Here is a 13178-nt window from a genome sequence, read left to right on the forward strand (position 1 = left end):
GGCTCATTACCAGCTTGACTGCATGAAAGTCCCAGATGCCCACTTGGCCTTCCCTTTCACAGTCCCGGCAGGCATGTTGGGTGTCTCAATACAGCCTTAAAGATGTGGAAGTCTGGGATTCCCTTTTGGCCATTGCTCATGTGAGTAGGGGTGGAGGCCCAGTTTTTTCTGTAGTCTTTGATTGGTATGGAGTGGTTATTGTCTAAAAGTTTTCTCTTTTGCTAGGCTGTCCTTCTCTTGGTTCTTCAGCTAGAGAGAGTAGGCTTTTGGCAGGGAGGTTAGCCCCCAACCCCGTGTTATGTATTTCTGGGATGCTGGCTTTTTAAGCTCTATGTCTGGGATACATGAGACAAAACCTAGGGAACTCACCACTTTATCATTTCTCAAGTCTTGAGGTCGCGAGCCACTCTGCTTTCTCTCTATCTTTCAGAGATTTCTTACATTTGATATCTATATCTGTATCTGTATCTGTATCTGTATCTGTATCTGTATCTGTATCTGTATCTGTATCTGTATCTGTATCATCTATCTCCCAGCGTTTTTAGCTGTACTTAGCAGAAAGAATAGAATACTTTTCAGAAGGACGAGTATCCTTATGGTACATCACTGAAAATGGTAGTCTCTTTTACTATATATATACTTTAAGGATGGCAGGAGTAATCTACCCTAAAAGCATCATTTTCATTACCTTCAATATGTATGCAGTTTGCCCTTTTCTCATTTAAATAACATTTATATAATAGATGAAAGCCAGTTAAAGGAATGATCCTGGTGTTACTTTTCACTGATTGTTATACTGATTTTATCAAAAGACTAATAAAGTAGTTGTTCTTCCCAGTAATCTAGGCTGCTGAATGGACAACTAGAATATAATTGTACCATAAGAATCAAGTAGGAGTAGAGGGAAAAGGAGAGTAGGTAATTACGTACCAGATACGTAATAAGAAGTTACTGATTATACTTTGTTTAAAAGCTGAATGGACCAACTATATGGGTGCATAGGCACTACCTACCTAACCTTCTCAGTTATGAAAGATACCGGAGAGGAGGGATTATGTTATGGAGAGAGGGTGGAGATGGAAAGAAAGCTCTGAGAATAGGGAGACACTGGTAAGAGACAGAGGGGGCGGGTGGTAGTGGTTCTCCTTTATCATGAATTAGGGTCCAGTTAGTGAATGGTTTTAAAACTCTTGGAGTTAGATTTTGCTTAAGCAGAGGGTTGTCCTCCATTGAAGGGTTTGCAGTTTTGACTCATTCAGTAAATATTTACTGAGCTTCCTCTGTGCCTGAACTGTGCCCAATGCTAGGAACACGGGTGGGGAGAACAGTCCTGTTTACCGACTCCCTGGAGGTCACAGTCTTGCAAGGAAGACAGTTATTACTGACTCTCGAGCACCATGGTGGTCTCTTACTGAACCTGATGGTAGGGGAACAGAGGAATCAGGAAAGACTTCAAAGAGAAAATCGCATTTCACCTTTTAATATGGACAATCAAGGATGGTTAGAATTTTTGTCAGATGGTGGAGGGGAGGGGCTCTGTTTTAAGCAGAGCAAATGTGAATCATTGAGGAATAAATCAGTTTTACTAGAGTAGGGGAAATGGGGGACAAGTCTGGAGAGAGAGGTTGGGATGGTGCTGGGCTGAGGAGTTGGTGCAGAGTTCCGTACGCAGTGAGCAGTTGTGTCAGGGAGTGACAGCTCTCGCTGTCTGGTGATACTAATCTAAAAGCAATCTGACAGTGTCGTGTAGGGTGTTCTCTAGCCCTGACCAAGATACACACACATCTTTCAGTTTGAATGATTGACTGTGACTAATCTAAAGTCACGTGCACCTGAATTCCTAGTAAGAAGTGGGTATTTATGCACAGATCATACACTTGGTCCGCATAAGTGTACAGCGACAGTAACACAGAACTTGAAGAATGTAAATATTCTGTATCGAAGTTGAGGTAGCTTATGGTTATAGTTTTTGTTTCTGACAAGAATTCTCCTTGTCCTGATAGGGAGATCATATTGTTAGAAAATAATCTCTGAGTTGTTAAAAAGAGCTCCAGGGCAAAAGTTTAAAGAAAGCGAACCATGGACACACTGGAATTATTCACCACTCCAGAATCCATGCTCTGATTTAGCCCATATAAATTTTGTTTTATTTTTAAAAAATATTTTATATAATATATTCTAACAACTAAAGTTACTCATTTATACTTCTTAACCTGTTATAATTAGGGATCGACTCATTGTATATAGATTGTGGCATGAAATAAATTACCTTCCCTGTAGCTCAGCCAAGCTTAGTGAATTACGAGAGAAGATGTCTAGCTGCCACTGCCCCAGCCCCGACCCCTACCTCTACCTGTACAAACCTTGTCCAGGTGTGAAATTAGGTCCTTTCACATAGGCCCATTGTATGAGGGAAATTAGGTCGTAGACTTGAACTCAGAGGGATTGTGACCTTATTTCCCAGTTTTCTTTAAAGCCTATATATTGAAATTTGAAAATTATTAGAAAAATAGTTGTGGGGAAGACAGGTAGCATTGCTAAATGTGACTAATGGTAGTTTTGCAGGCTGCAGATTTTGCTGGTTTAATAGTTTGGGTATCTATAAGGCTAATCTGTACGGTCTGCCACCTTAATTAAGCAGGGTTGTACCTGTCAACTTCATATGGATATTATCCCTTTCATAAAGATTCTTAGAAGTAATTTAGGTCTTTCTTACACTGTTTTTATAGACATAAAGTTACCTTAACTAATAAAATACATTCTCCTACGTCTAACTTTTAAAACCTCCCTACTTTAATTTAAGCCTTTTCTTCGTCTTTCATCATTTGAAGATATTTGTTGATTTGGATGACAGATCATGTAATGAATTTTACTTATACTTGTGTGTGTAATTTAGTTTATCCTATGGTAGTCTATCACATGAACACACTTTAATATTTTTAAATTGTCTTCTTTTAAGGTATTGTGTCCAGATCTGGCACCCTGACTTACGAAGCGGTTCACCAAACAACACAAGTTGGATTGGGGCAGTCTTTGTGCATTGGTGAGGGATTTTTGCCAAAGTCATTTTATCGGAATGCAGTACTTTCATTGAATGAGTACAATAATATTTTATTTGCAGGAGATTTTGATACCATTTTATTAAAAAGGTGTTATGATCTCTGATTTAATTTGCTTAAGTGTGAAGCACTTCTTTTTCAAGTTTCATAGTCCAGGATCTCATGTTGAGGAACAAACATCCTTGGATGTGTGGCTCCTGCAGACACTTATTTTGCTTGCAGTGAAGAAGTGGTCCTTCGTATTAGGACTTTTGTTACTATCATTGTCATTTGTTATCATTATAAGCTGCAACTCAGTGCTTCATGGTTACTAAATTCTTTGCCATTCATTCATTATCTGATTCTTAAGACATCCCTCTAAGGTACCTCCGAGGTGAAAAGTTGTACTATTGTAGGTTGATTGATGAGAAAATCTAGGTTGAGGAAATTGAGCTCCCAGAGCTGGTCTTTTTGCCACATCATACTGCCTCTCACTTTTAAAAGTAAAAAAGTGTTCACATTTTTAAATAATTTTGGTATTGCCACAAGCCAGGCAAATTTCCTATTTTCATAAATATTTCTTCAAATTCTTAGGCTACCTTTGAAAAAACTTACAAAAATAGCTTTCTATAATAAAAAATTATAAAATATGGCACTGAAGTATTATTATTAAGACTCGAATTCCTGAAACCAGCCTTGGAAGCATTAATCGAGCTTTCCTGTGTGTCAAACACAGTCTTACACACTAGGTAACTCAGCATGATGGAGAATAAAGGTTTTGAAACAGAGTTGCTAATTCCATCTTCTTTAGCTTGTGTTTTTAATTTGTAAATTGAGAATCATAATGCCCATGTCACAGACAGGCTGGAAGAATTAGGAAATGGCAGGCCTGACGTGTGCCAGGATGCCGTATTTGTCACATGGTTGTCATTCAATACCCTTCCTCAGCTTTGTCCTTCAGAGATGATCAAGGGTAGGAAATCAATCTTGCCTTTAGTAATTGATAACTTAACAAAAGAAAAGTGGTGGTCAGCCTGTGGGAAACATTTACTTTAACTCTTACCAAGTACTTGCTCTTAGAGCCCCATGTGTAGTCTCTGTCACCACCCACTCTGGATCGGAGGGAGGCGGGGTCGGCACCGTCCGCCCTGACCCTCACTGGGACTTTTGTTTTAAACTTGTGAGTGGTTCCTCTGCAATGTGACTCATCTAATAGTTACTTTGTGCAAAGAAATTTGTGAAATGTTTACTCAGGAGACATTCTCACTTGCAACACAAACATCCATTTTCTTAAAATGCTCATTTTTAAACAGCTGTTTAGGAATAATTTTGTGGGAGGGAAGAGGATTGATGAAGGCATTAACAGAAAAAGGTTTTCTTTGTGAATGTCAGAATCCAACCGTCATTTAGGATTCATGTAATATCACGAACAAATAAATGTACCATGCTGTGATTTTATTTAATGCTTAGTACATGAGTGATGACACATTTTAAAATACTGGTGAGAGGGGTAAGCAAAATAAACTGGATGAAACAACGTTTCTTGGCCTGATTTTTATGCTGTTGCTATTCTTTGTCTTTTTCAGGCATCGGAGGTGATCCTTTCAATGGAACAGATTTTATTGATTGCCTTGAAGTCTTTCTGAATGATCCAGCCACGGAAGGCATCATATTGATTGGTGAAATCGGTGGCAACGCAGAAGAAAATGCTGCAGAATTTTTGAAGAAACATAATTCAGTAAGTTTGGCTTCAGAAAAATATAGCTCTGTGCTGTTGAATAACATCACTGGCTTCTTTAGGAAGTTATGTTTATTTTTTCAAAGATCAATTTTTCAAGAAAACGTGAAAGGTAAAATCAAACATTCAGAGCTGGGCCTTTATTACTAATCACTGAGAAAACTTTGGATTCTTTCTGGGTTGATTCTTCTCCTCCTTTCCCACAACGCCTGTTCTCCATTCTCAGTCCCCTTAACCAGGCGTCCCCTCACACACGTGTGTAGGTAAGTTGGCCTGCTGAACGGAGAGCCATTCAGGTCCTCAGCCTGAAAGCCCTCACTTTTCCTGCCAGTGTATTTTTCACTTATCGTTAGTATTCTTGCTCTTGATCTTAGGGGATATAAGTGTTCTTTCTCTTTTTCAAGGCTGATCTTCTAAAGATCCTATCTTTTATATTCTTTTCCAGGATCTTACCTCCTTCTAGCTTCGGTCTTTCTTGGTAGAGGAGTACTTCCCTTCGAAGGTCAAGTAGAAAAGCTTTATTATCTGTGTCCTGTGAAAGCTTTCCTTGTTGCCTCTCAGAATTAAATGTAAAAAGTGGTGTGGGATTGTATCATAATTTCATTTAGCCTAAGGGAATTAAGCTGTATTTCTGAGGTGAAGGAGAGAGAGCGCACTAACGACTGAGCAGCTTGGTGCCCACCCGCCCCCACTCAGAGAGTGTGTGGATCACTGTGGCACAGACCTGGGGAGAAACAGGTGAAGGATTTCCAGGATTTCCCCGACACTGACCAATGAGCACATAAGCACCTTCAGGGGGCTAGGCAAGCGGGAGGAGATAACTTTCTATGTTTATGAAAGAAATGAGGAATGAATGAATTAAATGCCACAGAAAAATAATGAGCACCGGAGAGATAAAGCGACCAATAGTTAAAGGGTAGTTAGTATACACAAAACATTGCATTTATATGTGATTTAAGGAATGTTCAAGGGCTATTTTGAGTATACTTGATTTTCCTCTGCGGTGATTTTAAACTCTGATCTCTATAGAAGATGTAACTCAAGTTTCCCCTCACTCTCTGGATCTCTTTCCTTACTTTTTATTCACTCCACAATCCTCAGCAATTTGGCTTTTGTCTGCTACTTAGAAGCTGTATGACCTTGGCCATGTTACGTAACTTCACTGTGCCTTAGTTTTCTCTTTGGCAAAATAAGGCTACGGTAGTGCCTACCTCCTAGTGTTGTTGTAAGGACTGTGGCATTTAAATGACTCTGGAACATACAGCAGAACCGTACCAGGCACATAGTAAGCGCTCTTGTTGAGCTGTTTGCTGCTGCTGTTGAATCTTACTCTCCTGACACTGCTTCTGCAGAGGTCACCACTGGCCCCAGTTCATTCTTCATCCTCTCCATCCTCATGGTTTTTCTCCAGGTTCTTCTCCTCTTTATCTTCTCTGGATTTACTTCCTGTGCCTATTCCTGAAGTGTGAGTGATTATGGTATATAAACAACATCGTCCTTCATGCAGTTTCCAAGACAGAAACCTCAGAATCGTCTTTTATTTCTCTCTTCATCTCTCATTTTCACTCAGTTTCCAACATCTGTCTCTGACATCTTAGTAGTATGTTGAGATTCAGAGCATCGTCTGTAATTAGGCCTCTGCTTTGGTTCAGGCCCTTACCTCACCCGGGCTGTGCCGATAATTTATCCCTGATACCCGTACTCCTTTCCTCCCACCACGCAGCCATCCTGCTTAGTATCTGCCCTTCTGAAGTACAGATGTCGGTGCCTCATGCCCCCTGGTTTAAACCATTACAGTTTCTCGTCACATGGCAGATAAAGGCCAGACTTAGCACAGTGCTCCCGTCCCTCACACACCACTCTAACCTTCCTTTGCAGAGCTACGTCCCGTCTGACAGGCGGTTTTCCGTCTTGCTTGCCTTTGCTCATTCCTTCTGCAGCGCATGCACAGTATCTGCCCCTCACTCTAGACGGGTATGGACGGCAGGGAACTGGCATCCTTGGTGCCCTGCCCAGTCCTGGGCATGTAGGCACCAGGAATGTCGAGACTGGAGTACGATGTTATTAGAGCCTCTCGAATTCAGAAACGTTGTAAAGTTTGAAATTGAGGTAAAACCTGACTTCTCTTTATAAAAAAAATGTAGGTTAATATGACATTATACTATGTTAAATTGAATTTTTAAATGTATTTAGGTCCAGCCCTGAATCCCTTGAACAGCTTAGAATTTAATGAGAAAAACTAAACATATGCATCTGTCTTGTTTGGTACATTTTTCCTATTCATGGTTAATTCTTACGGAGATAATTTTCATTGAGGACCTGCTATGGACAAGATTCTAGGTTGAACAGCTCAGTTGACGTATTATAATGACATATTGTGTAAAACACTTAGCACATGGCCCTAACCTTGTCTATGGTCAGTGTACATCAAATGAACCAGGGGTAGGATTCGTACCCGTGTCTGCCTGACTTCTCCTCACACCCTGGAGGGATCAGGGTCAGGTTGCAGGGATTAAGGACAAGAGTCAGCAGTCCCCGCTTCTGCTCAGACTGTACGGATACTAACTGGTCGTTCTGTTCTTAGGCTTCCAATCTTGTTATCGTTGCTATGTCCTATTTTCAGACTACACTTCCTGCAAAGTCTTTTAATTGTCTTTTTCTCTGATTAAAAAGCTCAAGAGACTCTTCTTTGTTAATAGGACAGAGTGTAAACTTATTTGACGTTTTAAGTATCATAAACTTATTCCTTCCTAGTGCAATATTCCCACGCTTTGAGTACAGGGACAGAGGGATCATGTGGAATTAGTGCCACTCATTTAGGAGGTGGTCAGATCCCCTGCAGAGCCCACAAGGGAATGCATAAGTGACTTGAGGAGTCTTTTCTTTTTAAGTGAGGACATAGGCCCTGTGTTCAGGGAATTCGTAGTTGAAAACAGGGAACATGTGGGAAATAAATTACAGCCAGTGACTGAGTGTAACAGTAGGAAATTGTGACAGGCACAGCGGGGTCACTGAATTCTTCTATTGTCTGTGTGCTTTTTTATTTTTACCTCAGAACATACGACAGTGCTGTTTTTGCACATACTGGTTGCATGTTAGAAAGGACTCTGGTTGAATAAAATTAGTCCTTTATGTTTCTTCTTAGACGTCATAGAATTTCAGAGGGGAAAGGGCCCTTGGCCACCAGTCTGGTTTAGCCATTTCATTTTGCAGAGGAGGAAGCAGAGATCTAGAGGTGATGTGCCTTGTCCACGGTCATAGTCGTGCAGCGTTAGTCAACTGGAAATAAAGTCTGGTGTCTCCCAGTCCTAGGTCCTTTCCAGCACGGCTTCCCACCTCATCTTTTGCTTTTAGCAGGTTTATTAAGGGTTAACTAGTAAGGTATTAAGACATAAAAACAGGTTAAAATAAAATAGCCTGGTCTTGTGTCTGAACTCATTATTACCATAAATTACATAACAGATATTTTCAAGTGTGCTTTTTAATTTTTCACGAGTCACACATGTTTTTGTAAAACAGCTTGTGCCAGTGAAGTTGAAGTTTACTGTCTAAACAGAGAAAAAATTTGCTCAGGATTGTTTTCCTGTTTGTATGAAAAGTTGAGTCATCACAAAGATGGGTGCAGTAGTTTCAGTCGCCACTTAATATTTGTGTCGGTTTTCTTAGTGAGGATGAATGATGGGCCCTGTCTGAGCCATTTGCCATTTACTGACGGAGTCATGAAAGTGAGGTTCGTTTTTGATGAACTTCTTCATTGGTGTTTAAAATACCACTTTCCAGGGTCCCAAAGCCAAGCCTGTGGTGTCCTTCATTGCTGGATTAACGGCTCCTCCTGGCAGGAGAATGGGTCATGCAGGAGCAATTATTGCTGGAGGGAAAGGTGGAGCTAAAGAGAAGATCTCTTCCCTTCAGAGCGCTGGAGTTGTGGTCAGCATGTCTCCTGCGCAGCTGGGATCTACCATCTACAAGGTGAGTGGACTGCTCTGAAGTTAAGGCCCTAGAGTCGGGGCCACACTAGATACCTGGAAGCCTTTCTCCTGTCTTACCTGTTTGTTCTTTCTGGTGTGCGGCTTCACAGCCTCCAGAAATCTCCATTTACGTCCTAATTGGGCATACCAGGAATAACGTTCTGATAACTTTTCTTTAAACATGAGGATTTCCTCTTTTGTGAGTGGCAAGATAGCATATAGAAGAAAGCATTTCAGAGACCATAAATGCCGTGAATTCCATTTTGCAGGTGGTGCATAAAATTGCTTTGTGTTTTGTTTTTTCCATGGAGGGTTTTAGGGGTACAGCTCTGCTGATCCCATAGATTTCTGTCTCCAGCGGGGAAGGGTTGAAGGCTGAGTAACAAGAAATGAAAGCTGGATGAAGAGGGAGTCGGGGTGGAGGCAAATTTATAGAAGAGGGTGTGGGTTCCAGCCTGTAGTTTCTGGCCCTGGAAGTGTCAGGATGCCATTATTGTTACAGGCTGGAGGATGGACTTCTTAACCATTTGCTTTTCTTACCCCTTTTTAATAGGACATTGTGGTTTGAAATGCTCTAAATGATTTGCTATCGTCCGTAAATCTCTTTGTAATGATTCTCAGCCTGTCTCTTTGCATTATCATTTAAAACTATTTTTATGATGACTATAGCCTTGACAAAAAAAGCAAACAAAAAAAGAAGACTTTTTAAGAAGGTTGCTGAAAACAGGCCCAAGTTGTATTCGCAACAGGGAATGTTTTTGACACAATCTTTGCCCTTTTTTTAAGCATTAAAAAATGGACTCCTTGTTTTATTTTGAATCTTTGGATGATCCTGCCTTTTGGAATATAAAATTATGTGCCATAGTGTTTGAAAGAAATCTGGGTGGTTGGTGAATGTGTGAAAACAAATTTTATTTAAAAGAGGGGGGGAAAAGGGAAAAAAGCAAATCCTTAAAAATTCCCATTGGAGACTTGCGTTACCATTTTCCTCCAGTAAGTGGCAGCAGCCAGCTACACATTTGTTGTATTCTAATTACTACAGTGCAGAGAAATGTGATTCAGTATTGTTTCATTTTTCAGATATTTCTGAGGTTCTTGACATTTTGTTCAAATAGTAACTGAATCTGTGTTTAGTTTTATTCTCTGAGAAACTAAGCAAACCTGTTTCTGTTGCTTTATTAAAAGGGCATGTGTGGTTCATGTAGCGCATTAAAGGTTTGGATAAGCACACTCAGGTTTGTCAACTCCTAATAATACTACAGTTGAAAAATAAGTATAATTCACAGCCTCTTGGTTTCCATGTTTAGAAGACATAAAATTGAAGCTCTGCATCTAACTCAGTGAAATTCAAGTTGACACAGACTAATTTGAAAGCTGTTATTTTGTGTTCAAGTACTCTTATCCTGGTACATTTTACTCCTGTAATTTCTGGTTGTTCAAAGAATCCCGATGATAAGAGGTTCCAGAATCACGTTGACCATGAATGTAATTTGGATCTTTTATCTTTTTATTCTCTCTTCTTCTTCCTCTCTTCTGTTTCTGAAGGAGTTTGAAAAGAGGAAGATGCTATGAAAGAAAGAACACAAGGTTCCCTAGGCCTGTGGAAATGTGGACCCGGTTGCTTCTGTTGTCCACTCACTGTCGGCCTGTGCGCCTCTCTCACGGGGCTCCAGTACACGGGAAGCCCACACAAGGTTTAGAATGTCCTGTATTGAAACGTCGTCACCTCATTGTATAACAGACAGCCAATAAATCTACTGTTTGATTTGAAGATGGTTTTGGAGACTTTTTATTGTTCCAGTGTGAGGGGTGATAGAAATAATAGAAATTGAGGTATATGTGTGTGAGTTTGTGTGAGTGTATGTGTTTTAATGGGCTCTGTAGAGAACATTCTAACTAAAACTTTCGAAAGAATGAGAGTAATAATTGCAGTATGGCATTTGTCTAATTATCTTAGATATAGAGTGACCTGAGGTCTCTTTTGTGTCATAGTTTTCTCATGTGTATATATAATAGTCTGATCTTGCAGGGTAGTTTTGAGGATTAGAGATAAATATATAAAGTCCCTGGCATATAATAAGGAACCATCATCATCATCAACATCATCATCAGGGCTATAGGCAGAAGCTCATCTGTGTTTCAGTTTTTGTCTAACAGGGAAAGGGTCTTCAATAATGCTGTGTTTTTCTGTGGTTCTGCAGAGGGCTCTTCCCTTCCCTATCCAGAGCCTACATTTCTTTGCTTGAGGTTTAACACATGCACCACCAGAAAGCAGGAAAGCTGTTAGCCATCCTACTTTGTGTCTAAAAGGGAGATTGTTAACAAGAAGCAACTCCAATAGATAATTGTTACTAACCTGGACAGAGGGGACACCCATTGCCAGGAGCTTATATTCTGAAATGGGAGGGGCACAAAACATTTTCAAATTGTGTAACTAACTTCTCTGAAGGAAAAAATAACCCCAAGAGCTTCGAAAAATAATTTTAGGCAGAAGCCCCTGAAGAAAGGCTGTTTGGGAAGGCCTCCCTGAGGAGGGGACATGAGTTAGGACCTGAGGGTTGAGAAGGTACCAGCCACGCAAAAAGGAGGTGCACCCAGATGAAGGGAGGCGGAAGAACTCACTTTGAGGAGGTGAAGGAAGATCAGGTGCCTGGGGGCAGAGCCCTGGGAGGGGCTGGGGAAGCAGGTGTTTTGGTAGTTCCCATGACCAGACCCAGGCTGCTGAGGGCACAAGGAGTGGGTGTCAGGAGATGGATTCACAGCACAAGGATTCCGTTCATTTCTGTTAAGTGGATGCAGTGCAGGAGTTCCAGCTTCCACTAATAATGGAATAGCTCAATCAGACTAACCTTCCCTCAGATAATCATTAAATCTGGACAAATAATTTATAAGAAAATTACTTGAAAACACGGGAAACTGACCAAAATCAGACATGATGGAGGGCATTACCTGTGAAAGGAGCTACGAAGGGTGAAATTTCTGAGTTAGTAGCTTTTTGCCTGAGGGCCCTCTCCAGTATGTGATAAATATCAAAACTTAACCAAAAAATGGCACAAGGTCAACTGGGATATCTGAAAGACCTTTATCAAAGAAACTGAATTTATAATCAAAATCTGTCACAAAATAAATTTCAAGTTCTGATGGTTTTCCTGGTGAATTCTATTAAATTTGAAAAATAAGCAATGCCAATCTTACACTAACTCTTTCAGAAACTGGAGAGGGAAGGAACACTTCCCAAATTATTAGATAAAGTGAGTACTACCCTGATACCAAACCTGGCAAAGATATTACAAGAAAAATTTTTTAAAATGTTGACAAATATCCCTCAATCATGTTCATAATTCCTCACAAAAATTTCAGCAAATTGATCCATGACAAAGTACAACTATGACTAAGTGGCATTTATGAACAGGAATACAAGTTAACATTTAAAAATCAAATATTTAACCAAATAAAGGGAGAAATGCCGTAAAATCATTTCAATAGATTAAAAAATCAATAGACAAATTTCATTACCCATTCGGGATTAAAAAACGAACAAGAACAACAAAAACATTCAGCTGACTTGGACTAGAGGGGAATTTTTCCCCATGTGATAAAGGACATCTATGAACATCCTTGAACTAGCATCATCTCTAATGGTGAAACATGGAAAAATCTCCCCAAGATTGAAAGGTAGGCAAGGGTATCTGTGCTCACCTACGAGGGCTGACAATTAAGTTCTCAAACTTGCCACTGTGTGCTTGCGTTGGAAGCACTGTACAAACAGCTCAGTAAGGTTTCTAAACCTTGGTGTATCAGTGTCTCACAGCTGTGTTTCTGTCGGCATGTGGCGGTGTCTTGCTGAATGGTGTTCATTATTGTTGCATGCTTTTGTGTGCCGTCGTGAGAATGTCTGAGCTTGAATTACAGCAACAAACAAACATTTCTTGTTAAACTTGGTAAGAGTGGAAGTGAAATCAGGGACATGTTAGCCCAAGTTTATGGGGATAATGCCATGAAGAAAATGGCAGTGTACAAATGGATTAAACATTTTTCTGAGAGGAGAGAACGCATCACTGATGAAGACAGGTCAGGGCAGCCAGTAACCAGCAGAACTGAGGAAAACATTGCAGAAATTTGTCGAATTGTGCGTCAAAATCGTCGGCTGAGTGTGAGGAGCATAGTAGACCAAGTAAACATCGATAAAGAAACAGGAAAATCTTAACTGAAAATCTTGGCATGAGAAGTATGTGTGCAAAAATGTTCTAGAAGGAGCTCACTGATGAACAAAAGCAAAATAAAGTTGAAGTTTGCCAAGACCTTTGGAGAGCCAAGATGATGTTTTGGTAATGAAAAATGGGTCTTCCAATACGACCCTGAAACAAAACATCAAAGTGCACAATGGAAGTCAGCCAATTCTCCATGACCAAAAAAGTTCTGTCAGTCCAAATT

The 13178-nt window shown here is 40.2% G+C and overlaps 1 protein-coding gene across 1 annotated transcript in view; it reads left to right on the plus strand.

The window, feature by feature from the left end:
• Positions 1–10515, plus strand: part of SUCLG1 (succinate-CoA ligase GDP/ADP-forming subunit alpha) — a 33746-nt gene extending 23231 nt beyond the window's left edge. Inside the window, exons 6-9 of the mRNA XM_019756388.3 lie at positions 2960–3043; positions 4625–4776; positions 8557–8745; positions 10290–10515. Coding sequence (XP_019611947.1) covers positions 2960–3043; positions 4625–4776; positions 8557–8745; positions 10290–10316 — 452 coding nt within the window. The 3' untranslated portion in view covers positions 10317–10515. The remainder of the gene's footprint in view (positions 1–2959; positions 3044–4624; positions 4777–8556; positions 8746–10289) is intronic.
• Positions 10516–13178: the final 2663 nt, after the last annotated feature.

This window comes from Rhinolophus sinicus, chromosome 2, assembly GCF_057876585.1.
Source record: "Rhinolophus sinicus isolate RSI-liver-muscle chromosome 2, RSI-T2T, whole genome shotgun sequence".
NCBI lineage: Eukaryota > Metazoa > Chordata > Mammalia > Chiroptera > Rhinolophidae > Rhinolophus > Rhinolophus sinicus.